At 44.6% G+C, this 19,358-nt stretch overlaps 2 protein-coding genes across 2 annotated transcripts; both read right to left on the minus strand.

Annotated features, from left to right (window-relative positions):
* Positions 1–169: 169 nt before the first annotated feature.
* LOC307056724 (uncharacterized protein C11orf16) lies at positions 170–7,767 on the minus strand (the record flags this gene model as incomplete). The annotated part of the gene is given in 8 exon segments (XM_079709578.1): positions 170–547; positions 1,296–1,517; positions 3,067–3,723; positions 4,351–4,447; positions 4,451–4,602; positions 6,186–6,282; positions 6,286–6,343; positions 7,601–7,767. Coding segments are annotated over 7 exon segments (1,428 nt in total). The 3' UTR covers positions 170–547; positions 1,296–1,317.
* A 3,615-nt stretch (positions 7,768–11,382) lies between these two features.
* ASCL3 (achaete-scute family bHLH transcription factor 3) lies at positions 11,383–11,940 on the minus strand (the record flags this gene model as incomplete). Its single annotated transcript, XM_079707538.1, has 1 exon — positions 11,383–11,940. Exon 1 carries the CDS (start codon positions 11,926–11,928, stop codon positions 11,383–11,385), a length of 546 nt encoding a protein of 181 aa, XP_079563664.1. The 5' UTR covers positions 11,929–11,940.
* Positions 11,941–19,358: the final 7,418 nt, after the last annotated feature.

A 19,358-nucleotide genomic window follows, 5' to 3' on the forward strand; every position in this document is an offset into this window, starting at 1 on the left:
TAGGAACTGGAGTTTGTCTCTTTCAGTGCCTATTTTAACTTGAAAGTCCCCTCATCCTCTTCTGCCTGAAGTAATAGTGTAATGATGCTGTCTGAATAGTTTTTACTGCTTGCTTCCCAAGTAAAGGTTAATTATGATAGTAAAGTGAGAAATTTGGAAATGAAGAGAATTCCTTTTTATTGGCATTAAGAAGTCAAACAAAATGTTACTCATGTACAACTGAGGCTTTATGAAAAGATGGCAGAGAGGCTGTGGACACATTTGCCCAAAGCAGGCCAACCATGTTCTGTAGAAGAGGCATCTTCTGTGGAAGAGGCATCCTCAAGCAGATCGCACCAGGCCCCTGGAAGGGAGCCCTCGCCAAGGCCGCCACACTCCTGTGCCCCTTAGGACAGGTGCCACTCATCTGCAAGGATGTCTTCCTGGGGTGAAGATGCTGCTTATTGGATTATCACCTGTGGCCTGCACTGTACCATTTCCATAGAAGAAGGCCTTGTGTCAGCCACTTTGTAACTAACTCCTCCTCAGGTATCTACTCTTTAGCTTCCTACAAGAGAAAAAGAAGTCCTGAGAGTCTTATTCTGACTTTAAAATCAGTGACGTTCGATCCTTAAAATGACAAAGTCATTGATGTGTCCTAAACATCTTTAAGCTACCACACCAACAGTATTGTTGGATCTCTCAGTTTAGTTGCCTAGGGAGTCACCTCGTTTTGAACATGTCTTTGCTCAGAAAAAAGGCCAGTATTTTATATGATGAAAACAAAGGTTTGGGGACCTCCCTGGCAGTCCAGTGGTTAAGACTTCACCCTCCAATGCAGGGGGTGCGGGTTCTATCCCTGGTCGGGGAGCTATGATCCCACATGCCTCACAGCCAAAACACCAAAAAAACAAAACAGAAGCAATATTGCAAAAAATTCAATAAAAGACTTTAAAAATCATACACATCAAAAAAATATATATCTAAAAAAAAAAAGAATACAAAGGTTTAAGTAGAGCTATATTCGCATTTCGTAGCAAAGAACAGACTCTCACGGACTGAAGGCCTAGTAAAGCAGGCCCACGCCCACCACCATAGTGTAGAGGGGTCAGTTAACTGGGGATCCTTGCACCCCTAGTGATGAAATTCGTGGGTTCTGTAAGCCTTCTGAAATCATATGCAAAATTGTGGGTGTGTGCATTTTTCTGGGAAGAGGGGCCATAGGTTTTATCATTCTCAAAAGTGGTATGACCCCCGAAGGTCAAAGAACCATGGAAGGAGTCCTTCAGAAGCCCCTTCCCAGCCATCTGCTTTACCTAGATCCTTGGGGCTTTTAGTTTAGGGGGAATTCTGGTCTCCCTGATGTGCCGCAGTACCCCGACTCAATTTTTTGTGTTCAGCTTCCTCTGGCAGGATCTGTAGTGGCTTCATGCCAGTGGCTTCCAGGACCAGCTCCCTGGGACTCCCCACTGCTGTGGTTTTCACTGTCTGTTGTTTGTTGCCCTTCTCTTCTTTCCCGATGTTGCAAAGTCTTGTTCCTAAACCCAAAACTCAGTTAGTTGAATATGCCACCATTTTGATGGGATTAGACTTGACTTATGAAGTGTATCAAGGATCAAAGAACCCCTTAACTGTCTGAACCCTGTTTCAGTCATAAGCGAGGGTGGAGAGCAGCATGACTGCTGGCATGAATCCTGGCCCTCTGGGATTGTTAGGTTAGTCTCAGACAGTAACCTCACTGCCTGCAACTAAAAGGAGCCAAAAGCGTGGAGGGCGGAGGACCCGTACAAGAGGATCCTTAGGAGGTAGAGCCTCACACCAGACTGTGAAGCATCAGTGCTTGATGGCAATCAAGCGCAGTTAGGAGAAGCAAAGCAGCACATTTCCTTAAAAGGATACAAGATCTGGAGGGGAGAGAAGAAAAGCTCTGGTATTTGCCATTGTTTCTAGCCCAGGCACACACGTCGTTTTACACGCTTCACCTCACCAGGTCCCCTCGCTAGTTAGTGTGCTGTGCAGCACCATCTGGGATGGGGGCTGGAGATGCCCCTTTCTTCACGCCCCGTGCAGGCATACTCTCCAGAGCTTTGGGTGCAGAGGTAGGACCTGGCAGAGGGCAGGCTCACTGATTCTCATGGTTCAGCTCCAAGAATTAACCTTTGCCCAGAGCATAACAAATAATCCAGTACCTAGCGGAAAGCCAGGCCAAGTACCTGAAGATACTATATTTCTCCTTATAGCCAATTATTAGAATGGCCCACAGATCCTTATGCCCTTAGCGGTGGTATTCTTTAACCCTCAGTATCCCTGCCCCAGAGTGAATGTTCATTTAGTTCACTGAAGGTTGAGTTAGTCAGCACAGGGCCCCAAGAATCTAGTCTAGGGCTGGCTTATGAAGTCACCTCCTTCACAAAGCTCTGCCAGCTGCCTTAGGCGTCTGCTCTTTCTGGGCCCCACTGGGAATTTAGATAGCACGGCATGAGGCATATCAATGATACACTGCTCTAAACCTACAAGGGCATGTTGCTTGGGTAGAGAAGTTTGGGGATGGCTGCAGGTTGCCAATGACAATGACACTGCCTCCCCTCTCAGTGGTAGAGTGAGACGCATAAGGCTGTGCCTGGTTCCTCCTGCTCTGACTTCCTAAGAGGCCCATCTGGAGAGTAGGGTCTGATGGCCAGTGTTTAAAGACCCGTTTCTGAGCTTCTCGGCGCTGAAAGACTCCAATCAACACTTGGAGGCATTCTGACTGCACATCTAGAGAAAAATCAACGCCTTCAAGGAAAACGAGGGAGGGGAGGTTAGAAATGGACAGTGGCAGAGTCCTGCCAGTAGAGACTAGTGAAGAAAGAAAAGACAGTTGTCAAATAGGGATGCAAACCTTAGCACAAAGATCAGCCCATCCTTTCTTGTTAGGTTTCCATTTAATCAATAAAGCCCACGTTTCCCTCTTGTCACGGCCCCCCCTTCGACATGACCAAGTGTTACTTCCAATCCCAGCACAGCGGACATGTGCCTCAGATTCCTGAGAGACACCTGGGAGGGAAGGGAGCAGAGGCCTCAGCCCTGCCTTAGGAAAAGGTCCACCTGGCTTCCCGGGACGCGGCTCGGACCCGTTTCCCCTCCAGTACCTCCATTCCGGCTGGCAGAGGCCACCCTGCCTCCTTGGAGACTCCTCCAGAAGGATGGGGGCCGTGTTGCCTGTGCTGTCCACCAGCAGCCTCTGGGGAAGGCCCATCTCCAGCTCATTCTCCAGATCCTCTTCTTCAGAAGAAGAGGAGGAAGAGGAGGAAGAAACAGCCGTGGGAGCCTGCGCTGCTACTTCTTCCTCCTTAGGATCCTCAAGGGGCAAAAGCTGTGCCGTGGGCTTCAGCTCCGCCTCTGGATGCTCTCTAGCTGTGACCACTGAGGTTCTGGTTAGAGGCCACCAGGTGGGTCCAGCCAAGGGGCAGCAGCAGAGGCAGCCCTGGCCCAGCAGCTGGCAGCAGGCATGCGGGTGGCAGGGAGGGCACAGGAACGGAGTGCTCAGAGGAAGCCCGCCGGTGACACATCCAGCGACCGGCCCCACCAGAGAGCAGCAAGGGGCCCAGAGGAGGGGCCTGGGGTGCTCCGTGGTGAAAGGCTTCTGCAGCCTGTCCACAGCCTTCTTCCAGACGGCTGGGGGCACCCACCTGACCCCTCCAAGAGGCACAGGAGCTGTCCTGCCATTCCAGAAGTGAACATTAATTTCTTCTTCTTTGGATGCTACATAACAGAAAGGGTCACGATTTTGTTACAGCCGCCTCTTTCATATCATGGGACAAGGGTTCTCCCCTCCCCAGAAGCAAAGCCTCATCACGGCCCCTCTGCTCTGCTTCTGCCCGCGCGCACCTCTCCCTGGAGAGCCTGCCAGGGACTTTCCTCGCCTGCCCCATGCTTACCACCCCTTCCTGTGCCGCCATGTCTTGGTTTTCATGTCAAAACCAAGACGCATCCTCAGGTGCGGGAAGGGAGGGAGAAACCTTCTGTCGCCTCTCTGAACACAACGATGCTGACTGACTGGCCTCGCACAAGGGGACTGTCCCAGTCTCTGGACGACTTGGTGGGGGACCATGAGTACTAGTGTGACCCCAGGATAACCTCACCGCACCATAGGTTAAGTAACCAACATAGACATAGGAGCCTTGGGCTATTTTGCCCCGATAAAGAATATTTTATAATCTGAAAAATATGATTTGTCTATCTGTGGCCACCCTCAGGACGAAGCTGCAAGTGAAAGGGTCAGGATTTTTTAAGCCTCTAAAACCCCTAAGCTGGAGAGACACCCTTTGCTCTCTCAGCCTGATCACCAGCCTGGCTCCTGGGGACTGGGAGGCCAGAGCGCTCCCTTACCTCTCTGGGGGTCTCTTGCCTCCAAGCCCAAAGGAATGGTGCCGGGGCCATAGTGCTGTTGGTCTGGTCCCCAGAGTGCCAGCACCTTGTCCCCAAGTCACAGTGAGTATGCCACGGATGGCGAGAACTGAATGACATCTTCCTCCAAGACCACGCTCTGCCGCTGGGCTGGCAGCCCTGGGCATGTGACAAGGGGAGCCTCAAATTCCACCAGCAGGAACCCCTGCCTCTCCAGCTGTGGGAAAGAAAACACTCAGAATAAGAGCTGGCATTAGGAAGTACTGCAGGGAGCACCATGGTTCCCCACAACACCTAGGGCCAGGCCCAGGGTCTCCCTCCCACGGGGCAAGGCCCAGTTAGGGAAGGGGGTAGGGCCAGGCGCTGCTCGGGAGCCTGCTGTGGCAGAGGCAGGCTGGCTGTGAGGCGGACGCTCTTCCCTCTGCTTCTTGCCGTGGCAACTCTTGTTTATCACTTCTTGCCTTTCCTGTCCCGTGCTCTTCCTTTTCCTGTTTTGTTTTGTTTCGTTTTTCTCCTATCTTTATATTTGGCCTGCAACTCACAGGAGTAACCTGGGTCCTCTGGATCTTTCCCCAAGCACACCCCCTCCTCCCAGCACTCCCAGGAAGTGTTGTCCCTGTGTCCGCAGCCAGCCAGGGGTGGGGTATCATCCACAGGCCCTCTCGGGCGAGGACAGGCTGGGGCTGTTGGAGCAGCCCTCTGCACTGCCGTTACGTCCATGAGGGGAGGCTAGGCAAAGGAAGCAAATGAGCAGCCTGGCAGAGAGGGCAGGACAAGTACTAAGCTAATTAAAAGAACAAGCTTACAAATTGACTTTTATCAAACCACTAGACAGGATCTATATTTGAGCAAAACCCTGTTAATATTTCATTTGAAATTACATATTAGTTACTTGAAAATAACAAAATGACTTTTGTTTGGAAATTCTATAATTTATATATATTTTTAGAAATCACACTTGTTTTCCCTCTATGGATCCACATTCACAAAGTCTGACTCTTTGTGGGAAGAGAAAAGTCCCAAAGAAGCAAGTAGCCATCAAAGTAAAGCCCAGGCCTGGTCCCAGCACGCAGGCACCGTGCTCCTGTGTGGAGGGACACAGGCTTACACGAGGTACACACGTTTTGCTCCTCTTTCCCTTACGCTGGCGCCCATAATTTGACACACTGAATTTTCCTGAACAAAGTGCTTTTACTGTATATTTTCTTTACTGTTATGGATTGAATAGTTACCCCACCAAATTCATATGTTGATGTCCTAGCCCCTAGTACCTCAGAACGTGACCTTATTTGGGAACAGGGTCATTGCAGATGTAACGACTTAAGACAAAGTCACACTGAGTACGGCTGAGTAGGGTGGGCCCCTAATCCAATGACTGGTGTCCTTACAAAAAGGGGAAATTTAAACACAGACATGCACCCAGGGAGAACACCATGTGAATATGAAGGCCAAGATCAGGGGGATGCTTCTACAAGCCAAGGAACACCAAAGATTGACAGCAAACCACCAGAAGTTAGGAAAGGCACATGGAACAGATCCTCCCTCACAGCCCTCAGAATCACCAACCCTGCCAACACCTGGACTTCCAGTCCCCAGAACCGAGAGACAATTTCCGTTGTTTAAGCCACTCAGCTGGTGCCACTTTGTTACCCAGCCCTAGCAAATTAATGCACTCACTGACATTACATTTTCACTTCTGCATCCTGACCATGGAAGATCTGTGCTTATCCAAGAAACTGAACTGCTGGGCACACACAGCTGAGGCATATCAGGTATGACAGGGCCACCCAGAGGAGCATATGGGGAGATGTTGGGACTTAGGGACTTGCCTCGGGAGCAGCCCCTGTAATAAAAGCCATCTGCTTCACTTCTTGCCAGGACCCATGCATCCGCAGCATGTCCACCTCTTCTCAGTCAGCCAGGCCCCTGCCATGCTGGGTCAGCAATGTGGAGACACGGGTCATAAGATGCATATCTGGGAAAAAGCAAATGGAATTAGGGAGTAGAGAAAACCAAGACCTAAAACCATCAAGAAACATGTTTCAGAGTTAGATCTGAGCAGCGCCATGGTGTGTGCATGACAGATAAGGCAATATGGAACAGAAATCCATGTAAAGAGTGGCAATCTGTGACTTCCAGTAAGATAAGGTAAGCTACTGGAAGGGGCAGGAGGAGAGGAGAGTGAAGGGAACCGTCGTTTGAGGATTGGGAATTGTTTCAAGGTAATCAGGGTGGGATTAGCCTTTATATATTCTGGTTATGAGTGCTGGTCTGAGACTAGACAGCAGGCCAGGAAAGAATTCCAGGAAGGGAAATTCTGAGGCGGTGTGTGGGATTCCACGATGAGGCGTGGAGGCTTGGATGGTGATGCCAAAGGAGCAAAATTGCAAGAAAGCTGAGCACTGTGGGGTAATAAGAGAGGAGGAGGCATTTGAGCACGGGAAGCACAGAGGAGCTGACTAGGAGGCTGTGAGACAGAAAAAAGGAGAAGTTAGTTCTGGGAAATTTTGTGGACAGGACCAAGCTGTAGGGAATTGTTGAGTCAGGGTTTGGGTTTCTGAAAAAAACTGTTTACTTTGTGGGCAAGCCCGGATACAGGGATGCTTAACTCAGGCTTTGAATGAGATGGTCTACACAGGTGAATCAAGAAAGGGGCTAAAGGGTTCAGGCTGGCGTGTCTCTAACCTGGGCAGACTGACTTGAATAGCATGGACATGAATCCCTGGGACTTGCACCACCTGTATGTGCTTATAGGCTGAGCTTCCTTTCCCCTCTCGTATTCACACTGTAGACAGCCAACTAAGGATACCATTCATAAAAAGCCAGGATAACTGAGGGATACTGAGGGAACTTGAGGAGGGACCTGGAGACCTCACCTTAGCAGCTGGTAGCAGAAACCCTAATTTCTCATGTAGTCCCATGGCAAGTCTCAGAGCTGATGGTAAAATGAGCTAGAAGTTTTATAACTGATGATGCCTGACTGCCTTCCCTCACACATGCCAACTCTGACATCTGCCACTCCGCTAAAAGGTGGGATGAAAGCCAGGTCAAACTTTGATGTCACTGGGAGTGCAGTTTAGACTAGGGGAATATTAAACCCCAAGCAACTCAGAGCCCACACGGTAAAGAACCCTTTCGGCCTTCCCAGGAAGCAAGCTTTCTCCCTCCTGGGCCATCTCTCCCACCATCTAGAACCAAGAACAGAGAGGAAAAAGGAAGCCGAGATCGATACCTGGTGAGGGGGCTCTGCCGGGTGAGCCAGGGTGCTTGGGAAGCGAGAGGGCAGGCGAAGGAGAGTTCCCAGGGAGAAGCAGCGCTGGCCCAGGCAGGGGCCTTCAGGATTGTGACCACGCTGCAGTATTTGGGCAAAGGCATCCCAGGCCCTGCGGAGGAGTCCATGGCCCTGGGAGAAAACACCTGAGAACAAGCGGTGGTATTATCTGAGTTGCAGCCCACAGCCCAAGAGAGGGCGCCTGGCCCGGGCTGGGCTCAGCTCTGCGGTTTGCGGCCTCTCTGCGGCCGCACCCGGTCCCACCGACGCACGGGGTGTCCCCAGAATCACCTGCCCGGGGAGGCTCAGCTCAGGAAATAGGGGAGGGGTTGAAAGAGCAAGAGCTGGGATTTCAGAGAAGGATTTAGCTGTAGTAAATCCTTCACAGTCTGCTGGCTGTGTGCTCACTTCACCTCGGTGCTTCAGTTACCGCCCAGGAGATGAGATGTGGAAAGCACCTGGCATATTTAAGTAGCTCAACATACGTTAGTATTTTTTCCCCCATCTCCACCCCAGTTGTAGGGACTTCGGGGGTAAGACCACACGTCCCTTCGCAAATCGTAGGCCTGGTGACAAACTGACCCCTAACCCAAGCCACAGACTTCCCTCCTAACCCAGTCACCTGCGGGACTAGACCGAGCTGAGAGCCCAGGGCTGTGGCCTCCGTAGACGTGCTCAGAGGCGACAGCTGCCACCCAGGGCCCGAGATCCCACTCCGCTGGCCCAGCCCACCACGGCCCTGTTGAGTCTGCTCCTGCCCAAGTCCACAGTTCTGACCCCAAGGGGACTTATCACAGCCTCAAACTCCACCTCAGCCTCAGCCCCTTCCCACAGATGGAGTTCACGGCCTCAGACCTACTGACTCCTGGTTGCCTAGCAGGTTGCCATGGATGCGAGCCAGCTGGGCCGAGGGAGTGTACTGAGCATGTGCAGAGGTGGGGGACTGGGGCCTTGGGCCGCATGCGCGGGGCGAGAGGGTAGGGGGTAGTTCTCCGCCTTTCTGGGGAGGGGGTGTTGGCGGGAAAGGCCAGTGCGACCTCAGTTCCCCAAAAGCTCAGGCTTCCCCTTTGCCGGAAGAGTCCGTCAAGATGCGCAGCCCTCACGGATCCCAGGAGAGTCTCGTGAGGGAGGGAGCTGGTCCCCCAGAGACTCAAGGCTATTGACCTGCCTTCACCCGGTGCGGGCAGGAGGCTGGAGTGGAGGGAACCACTGGGTGGCCTAAGCACTCTAAGATAGAATTTGTCTTTAGTTTAAAAAAAAAAAACAAAAACCAAAAGTGTGGGCATGTTTGTCTGTAACAGACAGGACTGCTGAGGAGCGGAGGTGTAATGATCACTTGGGGTGGTGGGAGTGGACAGTGGGGACCAAAGGAGCAGAAGTCTAGATTCTGCTCTCATTTGAACATCCAGAGGAGGAGGCTGGTATTTGAGGCATCTGACAGTCACTGTGCACTGGCTGTGTGCCCAGCACTGTGTTCAGTGTAGAAGACCAAAAAAGTATGCAGGGACGTTTGTGGTTGTCTCTACCCCATCCATCCCTGCCTTCCACCAGTTCCTGTTTCTGCTGTGGCTCTGTGTGGTTAGGAGAGGCTGACTGTACCCCCGATTCATGTGTGTCCATCAGCACATTCCATCCCCTGGCCACTAGGGCATGGGCATGTTCCCGTGCCTCTGGAATCAGAATGAATCTCAAGACTTTTGTTGGAAATCCTGGGTTATAGACTTTCTTTTTCCTCCTATACATAAATAAGAAAGCTTGAGGTTCTGGGAGCTTCTGACAGTCTTTCTGGGACATTGAAGCTATTCCCAGAGAGGATAGATCTAAAGAAAACAGGTTCTTGGTGACAGTGTTGAGCCCTGCCTGAAGGCGGCCCTACTGCTAGAAGCGAAGGTATGTGAACCAATAAATTCCCTTTATTGGTTACACCAATTTTTATCAGATTTTTGTATCGGTTGCAACCAAAAGCATCCTAACTGATGTCTACCCTCACAGAGCTTAACTTTGCAGCCAAGAGAACGACGGTTGCCCTAAAGGCTGAGTGATTTAGTCTCTGGCTATGAGAGAAGGATTCCTGAATAAGATAGGTGGGATTTCAATGGTGAAAGGAAGAAGGAGAATATTCCATTCCTTCTTGGTAGGAAGCAAGAGGTAAGAGAGAAGGATGCATTTGCAAGACTGTGATTTTCTTTTTGGGGTGGAGGGAATGGGGTGTCATGGGAAAATCAAGTGTGGATATTTGGGAAGGGGCCAAATTGATGGGAGCTTTGAAAACCAAGCAGATAAATGTCAACAATGACAGAGTCAAAAGGAAGTTGTCATGGGGCTTGAGCAATGAAGTGACATGAAATACTTTAAGAAAGAATATCAGAGTGATGATAGAGCCAGTTGAGAACAGAGCCCAGGAGGCCACGGAGTTATCCAGACACAATGTGACAGGATGGAAATAGGAAAATAACACCACCAAATATTTCCTGATGCCTACCTGGCTTGAATCACTTTGCTGGGTGCTAGGAATATAGGAGGTATAAGACTGACACCTATCTTCAAGGAGCTTACATTCTACTGAAGACAGAGATAGGTGTGCAAAGATAGCAGGAGTAAAGATAGAAGGATAGGAATGGCAAGGAAATATGTGTTCACAATAAAGGAACAAGTAATGGCTGTGGTGGAAAGACTTCACAGAGAGGTGACAGTGGAGGTGAATGTGACAGTGTGTTGGAAGTCCTGCCTGGGCTTGGTGACAGAGGGGACGTGGGAGTTAAGGAAGAAGGAAGAGCTGAAGCTCATCATAGGAACAGAAATAGAAACATTTTGAAGGCAGACTCCAAGATAGAGGACGTCACTGTCCTTCCCACATTTTCTGGCCCGGAGAACCTAAAGAATGTTGATGTCATGGGCACAAAAGAAAAAAAGGAGGATAATAAATTTTAAAAATAATGGCTATGAAAACATTATGTGTTTTCATGTTTCACATTATGTTTTCACATAATGTTTTCATTATGTTTCACAAGCACTGTTAACATTGATAATAAACATAAGGGGTAGCTGCTTTTCCTATAATTCTCATTCTGTGGATGAAGAACTGAGAAAACACAGTGGGGATGCAGCAGAGTCAGAATGTAAATGGAGGCAGTTTGACTGTGGAGCCTGCACTCTTAAGCGCAAACTGAGCTACCTGAGGATGTCTGCTGCATGCAGGAAAAGGATGACTCTGAAGTAATTTCAAATGACAACAAGGTTTTGTTAACTACTTTTGCTTTAGCCCCAAGATACTTCCGCATCACGTTATGAGTGACGTATAGATTTCTCGCCAACCCCAAATAATAAAACCCACCAAACTGACAAATCCAGGGAGGTTCATTGTGATTGCTTAGCATGAAGCGTCTGCAAAGTGCAGTACAGGCATTGAATAGTCATGAGTCTTACCTTACAATACTCTTGTGAGTTTCTTACAGCTGGGACTCTGGCCAAGTGTGCGAGAAGGGCAAGGTGAGAGATATAGAGAATTCTGGGGACTCCTGCTTCCCTAAAGTTCTTGAAAGAAATTACCAAAGGTTAAGAAGCGTTTTCTCAATCTACATAAGATAATGTTTAGTACATCTGAAACCCAGGTAAGAAATATCCAACACAGCTTAGCATTTGAACTATTATCTGCCCACCCAGAAACTCCATTAGGAAAACTATCAAATGATGTAAGGGACCATATTTTGTGAAATTATTTGTTTCTATTTAGAAACACAGAATCAAATGATTCTGAAAATGGGGTCAGTGTGGCGGCTGGTGGTTGCCATTATGGAGGAATCTTTCCTGGGGTTATTCTTGGCCTCAGCCTCATCAGGGTACAGAAGGGACTGCAGGTAATTAATGTACTTGATTGCGGCTCTGAGGGTTTCCACTTTGCTGAGTCGTTTCTCCAAGTACTCCTCTGGCAGATGATGTCGGAGCTGGGCATAGCCTTCATTGACACATTTCACCCGCTGCCTTTCCCGCTCATTCCTTTTCTGGATAAAGGCTGGCCTGTAGGAGTATTCACATCTTCTGTAATTTGGATAAGGCATTGGGAAGGAGAAGGCGCAGGGTTCCCCATAATCTTCCATGATCAGAGAGTCACTGGAAAAAGGCAGCAATGGCAGGTCTTCAGAGTAAGGAGGTGGCACCAGGCCCTCAGGGTACAGGTGGAACATGATCATGGGGTCCAGATAGAAGGACCCAGTCAGTGGCAAGTGGGTGGAATCAGTGAAGACAGGCAGTTTGTCTGGCAGATTGGAGTAGCTTCTATTGTCCATCATTTCCTCTTTAGCCTGGAAACAGAACCAAGTTTATTAATTTGGCCAGATCAAAAGAGAACAGGTATCGACAGAGATCAGAGACTTTTCTGCTTTGATGAATAGTTTCTGAGCTCATTCTGAAAACTTGATGGGGTTACAACATTCTCTGGGTAGTAAGGGAGAGGATTTTTGATGGTACACAGAAATAGCATGAAATAACATTGACTTGCCTTGTGAGAAAGTTATTCCCTTTCAGTCCTTATGATTACAAGGATATATCTTTAGTCCGATGAGAGTGTGTTTTCCATACTACTAGAATGCTTTCTAATCCTCCTCAGATGGAGGCCTTCAACAGGAGTAGTATCTAGCTGGAATCTAATAATATTTTACTATTAATTTCTATTTATTGTGAATTATACTGATTTCACATTTACAGTAGTGATACAACATCTCTTTTAAAAATAAAGCTACTTGAGTAAAAAATGTAAATTGATTTACAGAAAAATAGTAAGTAAATAGCAGTACAGGTGGAACACTAATATAATGAAGATTGTGAAGGTGTATGCAAATACTGACATTTGGGAAACACTGAAACACCACAATATTCAAATACGTGTTGGAGAAATTACAAACTAGTTAGTGATCATGCAACCTCACAGGCATAGACTTCTTAAATGATACCTGATATGCCGGGGGCAAAACTGAAAATAAAAATAAGAAAGGAATCATTTGGTCTTAAAAATTCACTGTAAGATTTCCTTGATGAGAAACTCCCCTAACACATTTAAAACATGGTCAATTTACGTATTTTTACTTAGAACTTTAAATATATTGAGTAAAGTGCATCTGTATTTAGGTTTTTTTTTTTCATGGAACTTAAAGTATTATACTCCAAGATGTCTCATATCAACACATTCCCTTCTTCTGAATAGGCCTGCATCCAGCTTATTTATTACACTACCATTACTTTTTGCCTTTGACTGTAATAATGTGGTCACAATGGATTTCACAGGAACATTATAGTGTAACTAGTTAACTGGAAGTCAAGGAAGTGCTGTAGGAAAAGAGTGTTTTTCTTTCAGTCATTAACATTCTCAAGTTTCAATCTTGGCTTTGCCTCTTCTTAGCTGTGTGTCCTTAGGCAAATTTCTTAACCTTTCTGAGCTCTGGCTTATTCCTATGTCCAACTGAGCCATCAACTATTCTGCAGGGTGGTTGTGAGGATTAAATGAAAAAAAAATACATAATGCACTAGGTATTAGTTCTTTTCCTGTTTCGTTTCTTAACAGATGAATACTTGTGCAGCATCCCTTTCTCACCTGCACCTTATAGAAAACCTGGCTTATATTTTCTCTAACACTGGAAAATCAAACATTGATCTATCCAAAGCACATCTGTTGAGAGATGAAGAACATACCCAAAATGGAAAAGGAAAAGCCACATGAAATCTAATTTTGGGCTTTCAGAAAACAAGGAAAGGTGGCTTTCTTTTTCCACAAAAAACCCAGCCCTAATGTTTAAGGGCAAGATTAGGTAAACACTGGCACTTGTTTCTCTACCTGAGTAAAACAAAACTCTGCAGGCTGCACTATGTAATGACAAGAGCAGTCTCTAAGCACCAGAATTCAAGTGCAATAAAGTGTATTACAATTCTTGTGAAAAAACCTATCCTATCAAGTATGGCTACAGAAAAGACAATGACTCTGGAACCAGAAAGGGCAGTAGGGGATGGGGGATAGCAGATGAGGGGTGGGAAATGTGAGTGGTGGGGAGGGTTATAATGTCATGGTGAAAAAGGCTGACAAAGGAATAAATGCCAGGAAAAGCTCTTCCTAATAGAGGTGTGGTGGTGAGGGAATGAGATAAGTGCCATAGGTCCAATTAAAAATCAAAACAGAGGAAATGAAAGATTCCAAGTTACTGATCCAATGGCCTAAAATAACTAACATAAAATGAAAATCTCTGGATTACAAACTAGCCAAGATTCTGTCAAAAAGAAAAAGTTGCTGAGAAAAAGAGTTGGGAAATTCTCGAGCCAAGAATTCTAGAGGGTAAGAGATAAAGGATGTGTATGGCAGAAGTTGGGAAATGATGGCACAGTGGGTATGGAGCCCCTATTACTACATTTCTGAGAACATCAGCACCTGATTTCTGCCTATAGCTAACGAGCCAGAACTGATACAACAGGGTACCAAAAAGTAAAGCAGATGTCATCAAAGCTAATTGCACACCAGAATTCTTTCGGTATAGTTCATCCTGACTGATAATTTTAACAATATCTTAAGCCTTGACCCAGATGAAATCTGAGTAATTTGTATACGCAGCAGGTAATTAATAGTTTCTAGGTTTTAACAAGACGTTGCATAGCTCTTGGAAAAAGAGCCTGGTGTCTTTGGAGACACACTGATGAGAAGCCTTTTCTATTGAGCATTTCCAAAAAGTTCACCAATCAGTGTAGCAGCATGTAAATGACCCTGTATTCAAAGAAGAAAATTTAACAACAACGGTGATAGAATGAAAAAGGCAGTAGCAAAGAGGATCGAGACAGGAAGTCTATGTTTGTAGAAATTGAGTAAAGGTTTTAAAAGAGAGCCACACAGGCTGTAAGTGCTGCAGCTCCAAAGCCAGATACACGCATAGCTAACAAATGCACCTGCCTTTTAGGGAAAATCTCAGGTGTCTGTCTTAGAACTCTTCTGGGAAATAAATGATGAGGTCTTAATGATAAAATCCTAAGAGATTCTGGATGCTCTGCTGAGCATAAAAGCTTCAACTTTCTGAGAGATTACAAATATCTAGCATGGAAAAAACAAAAAGCTACAACTGCACATATAATTGAATTACTGAATGTTAGGCCTAGAGAAACCTTAGAAACCCTCTCATCCAATCCCTAATAATTGTTGCAGAGCTAGTAGCAGAGCAGAGGTCAGAACCTAAATCTCCTGACTTCCAAACCCAAAAACACTTTCCACTCCTCCAGATGACTGAATCATCAGCAAAACTGACTCTTTCAACATATAAGCGTATTTGATAGTTTAAGATAATGGAATAATCAGATAGCTGAAAAAATTCATCATTTATCAACCGTGCCTAGGGATTTTCTTAAAAACCATGTTTTTATTCTCCACCATGGGCCACTCTGGAGAAGGGTCTCTTACCTGAATTTTGTTGCCGAGAGGCTGTACTTTGGGCTGAGTCAGACTTAAACTGATTTATAGGTGATCATTTAGTAACAACATGCAAAATAGCTTACAGTTAAACAGAACTGCTCAGTCTGGTTTATCTGTTTTCTCTACCTAATATGTAGATATGACAACATACAACAATACTAAATAGAAAGCTTTGCTTGCAAAATTGGACTCTTGTAACAAATTCTTTTATAAAAAGAATGCCCCCCCATTTATCTGAGTTATATAATCTTATATCAAAATTATTTATGGAAAATATCAGTCTGGTTTATCTGTTTTCTCTACCTAATATGTAGATATGACAACATACAACAATACTAAATAGAAAGCTTTGCTGCAAAATTGGACTCTTGTAACAAATTCTTTTATAAAAAGAATGCCCCCCCATTTATCTGAGTTATATAATCTTATATCAAAATTATTTATGGAAAATATCTTTAAGTAATAATCTCATAATGTGCAAATATTCGCCAATATTTTTAAAATAGAGATTAAGGCCATAACCAGGAAGCTCAATATGAACTTACATTTTATTATATATCTATTAAAATTTTTTTCCTTCTAAATAAACTATTTTTCAGAGCAATTGTAGATGCACAGCAAACTGAGCAGAAAGTACATAGATCCCATTTACCCCCTGCTCTTACATATATGCACATTCTCTTCTACTACCAATAGGCCAGCCCCAGAATGATATATTTGTTACAATTGATAAACCAATATTGACACATCATTATCACTCAAAGCCCATAGTTTACATTACGGTTCACTCTTGGTGTTGCACAATTCTATGGAATTTGACAAATGTATAATGACATACTATATACTGATTTTTTTTTTACTCCATAGTTTTGCCTTTTTCAGGATGTCATATAGTTGGAATCGTATAGTAAATAGCCTTTTCAGATTGGCTTCTTTCACTTAGTAATATTTATTTAAGGTTCCTCCACATATTTTTGTGGCTTGATAGCTCATTTCTTTTTAGCACTGAATAATATTCCATTGTCTGAATATCATATCACTTACATGTGGAATCTAAAATATGACACAAAGGAACTTATCTATGAAACAAACAGACACACAGACATAGAGAACAAATTTGTTGTTGCCAAGGGGGAGGGGAATGAGGGAGGGATGGATTGGGAGTTTGGGATTAGCAGATGCAAACTATTATAATATAGAATGGATCAACAACAAGGTCCTACTGTATAGCACAAGGGACTATATTCAATATCCTGTGATAAACCATACTAGAAAAGAGTGTGAAAAAGAATACATACCTGGGGCTTCCCTGGTGGCGCAGTGGTTGAGAGTCTGCCTGCCGATGTAGGGGACACGGGTTCGTGCCCCGGTCCGGTAAGATCCCACATGCCGCGGAGCGGTTGGGCCTGTGAGCCACGGCCGCTGGGCCTGCGCGTCCAGAGCCTGTGCTGCACAACGGGAGAGGCCACAACAGTGAGAGACCCGCATACTGCAAAAAAAAAAAAAAAAAAAAAAAGAATACATACCTGAATCATTTTGCTGTTCAGTAGAAATTAACACAACATTGTAAATCAACTATACTTCAATAAAATAAATTAAAAAAAATATTCCATTGTCAGGATGTACCACAGTTTACTTATCTATTCACCTAGCAAAGGACTTCTTGATTGCTTCCAAGTTTTGGCAGTTATGAATAAAGCTGCTATAAACAGCCATGGGCAAGGTTTTTGTGTGGACATAAGATTTCAACTAACTCAGATATTAAATACCAAGGTGTGCAATTGCTGGATCACACAGTAAGTGTATGTATAGTTTTGTAAGAAACTACCAAACTCTTTTCTAAAGTGGCCATACCATTTTTGCATTCTCACCAGCAATGAATGAGAGTTCCTGTTGCTACACATCCACACCAGCATTTGGTGTTGTCAGTGTTCTGGATTTTGGGCATTCTAATAGGTGTGTAGTGGTATCTCATTGTTTTAATTTGCATTTCCCTGTGGACATATGATGTGGAGCATCTTTTCAAATACTTATCTGCCATCTGTATATCTTCTTTGGTGAGGTGTTTGTTCAGGTCTTTGCCCTATTTTAAAATCAAGTTGTTTGTCTTATTGTTGAGTTTTAAGAGTTCTTTGTATATTTTGGAAAACAGTACTTTATCAAATATTTTCTCCCAGTCTGTGGCTTGTCTTCTTGTTCTCTTGACAGTCTTTCACCAGAAGTTTTTAATTTTAATGAAGTCCAGCTTATCAATGATTTCTTTCTTGATTCATGCTTTTGATATTGAATCTGTCATCAGCAACCAAAGGTAATCTAGATTTTCTCCTATGTTGTCTTCTAGGCGTTTTGTAGTTTTTTGTTTTGCACTTAGATCTGTGATCCATTTCCAATTAATTTTTTGAAGGGTGTGAGGCCTGTGTCTAGTTTAATTTTTTTGCACTTGACTGTCCAGTTGTTCCAGCACCATTCACTGAAAAGACTTTTCTCCATGCTCCCATTGTTCCTTTGTCAAAGATCAGTTAACTACATTTGTGTGCATCTATTTCTGGGCTTTCTATTCTGTTCTATTGATCTGTTTGTATTCTTTTGCCAGTGCCACACCGATATTGACTTCATTACTGCAGCTGTACAGTAAGTCTTGAAAACAGGTAGCGTCCATCTTCCCATTTTGTTCTTCTTCATTAACATTGTGTTGACTTTCTGAGTCTTTTGCTTCCTTACAATCAGTTTGTTGATATCCACAAAAGAACTTGATGGCATTTTGATTGGGATTTTTTTTTTTTTTTTTTTTTTTTTTTTTTTTGCTGCATTGGGTCTTTGTTGCTGCGCGCAGACCTTCTCTAGTTGCAGCGAACAGGCGTTACTCTTTGTTGCACAGCACGGGCTTCTCATTGCAGTGGCTTCTCTTGTTGCAGAGCACGGGCTTCTCATTGCAGTGGCTTCTCTTGTTGCAGAGCATGGGCTCTAGGGCGTGCAGGCTTCAGTAGTTGTGGCGCACGGGTTCAGTAGTTGTGGCTCGTGGGCTCTAGGGTGTGGGCTGAGTAGTCGTGGCACACGGGCTTAGTTGCTCTGCGGTATGTGGCATCTTCTCGGAACAGGGATCAAACTGTGTCCCCTGCATTGGCAGGCGGATTCTTAACAACTGTGCCACCAGGGAAGTCCGGGATTGAATTGAATCTATAGAGATCAAGTTGAGAAGAATTGACATCTTGATAATATTGTCTTCCTATCCATGGACATGGAATCTCTCTCTTATTTAGTTCTTTCTTTCATCAGTTTTGTAGTTTTCCTCATATACATTTTGTACGTATTTTGTTAGACTTATACATATTTCATTTGGGGGGATACTTATGTAAATGGCAATTGTGTTTTAATTTCACTTGTTCATTGTTATTATGTAGGGTAGCAATTGACTTTTGTATCTTAACCTTCTATCCTGCCACCTTGCTATAGTCAAATCACTTATTAGTACCAGGTTTTTTTTTTAACTCTTTTGGATTTTCTTCATAGACAATCATGTCATCTGTAAACAATGATAGTCTTAACTTTTCTTTCCCAATCTGTGTACCTTTTATTTTATTTTGTCTTATTGCATTAGCTAGAATTTACAGTATGATGTTGAAAAGGAGTGGTGACAAAGAACATCCTTGTCTTGTTCTCCTCTATTCCTAGTTTACTGAGAGTTTTCGTTGTGAATGGGTGTTGGATTTTGTCAAATGCTCTTTCTGCATCTATTGATAAGATCACATCATTTTTCTTCTTGAGTGTGTTGATGTGATAGATTTCATTAATTTTCAAATGTTCAAACTGCCTTGCATACCTGGAATAAATTTCACTTCGTTGTAGTTGAACTTATATCTTTTAATACTAAGAATAAAATCAATAATTTTAGGTTAGATTTTGGGGTTTAAAAAAAGTGCTTTTCACTAACCAAAAAATGCATTAACGGCTCCTAAAATCTCATCCTTATGAAATTAATGTAATTTAGTTCAAAAATTTCTTAGAACAAACACTCCTTCATGCATTTTAAATCCCTCAGTTTATCAAAATGATATCTGTATACTTTCAGAGACCCATCTAAGTATCCATACATTCTCTCTCCCTCCCTCTCTCTCTACACACCCACACCCACACACAGATAATTTACTACCAGTGTTTTATGATTAGACTGGTATAAAACAATAGTCTTACAACAGGGTACAAATTGTCTTTGCATCTTCAAGTTCATCATACAGCAAAAGAGGGAGGGAAGAAAAGTTAGGAGACATAGATACACTGGTA

This window comes from Hyperoodon ampullatus (assembly GCF_949752795.1).
Source record: "Hyperoodon ampullatus genome assembly, chromosome: 7".
Classification (NCBI taxonomy): domain Eukaryota; kingdom Metazoa; phylum Chordata; class Mammalia; order Artiodactyla; family Ziphiidae; genus Hyperoodon; species Hyperoodon ampullatus.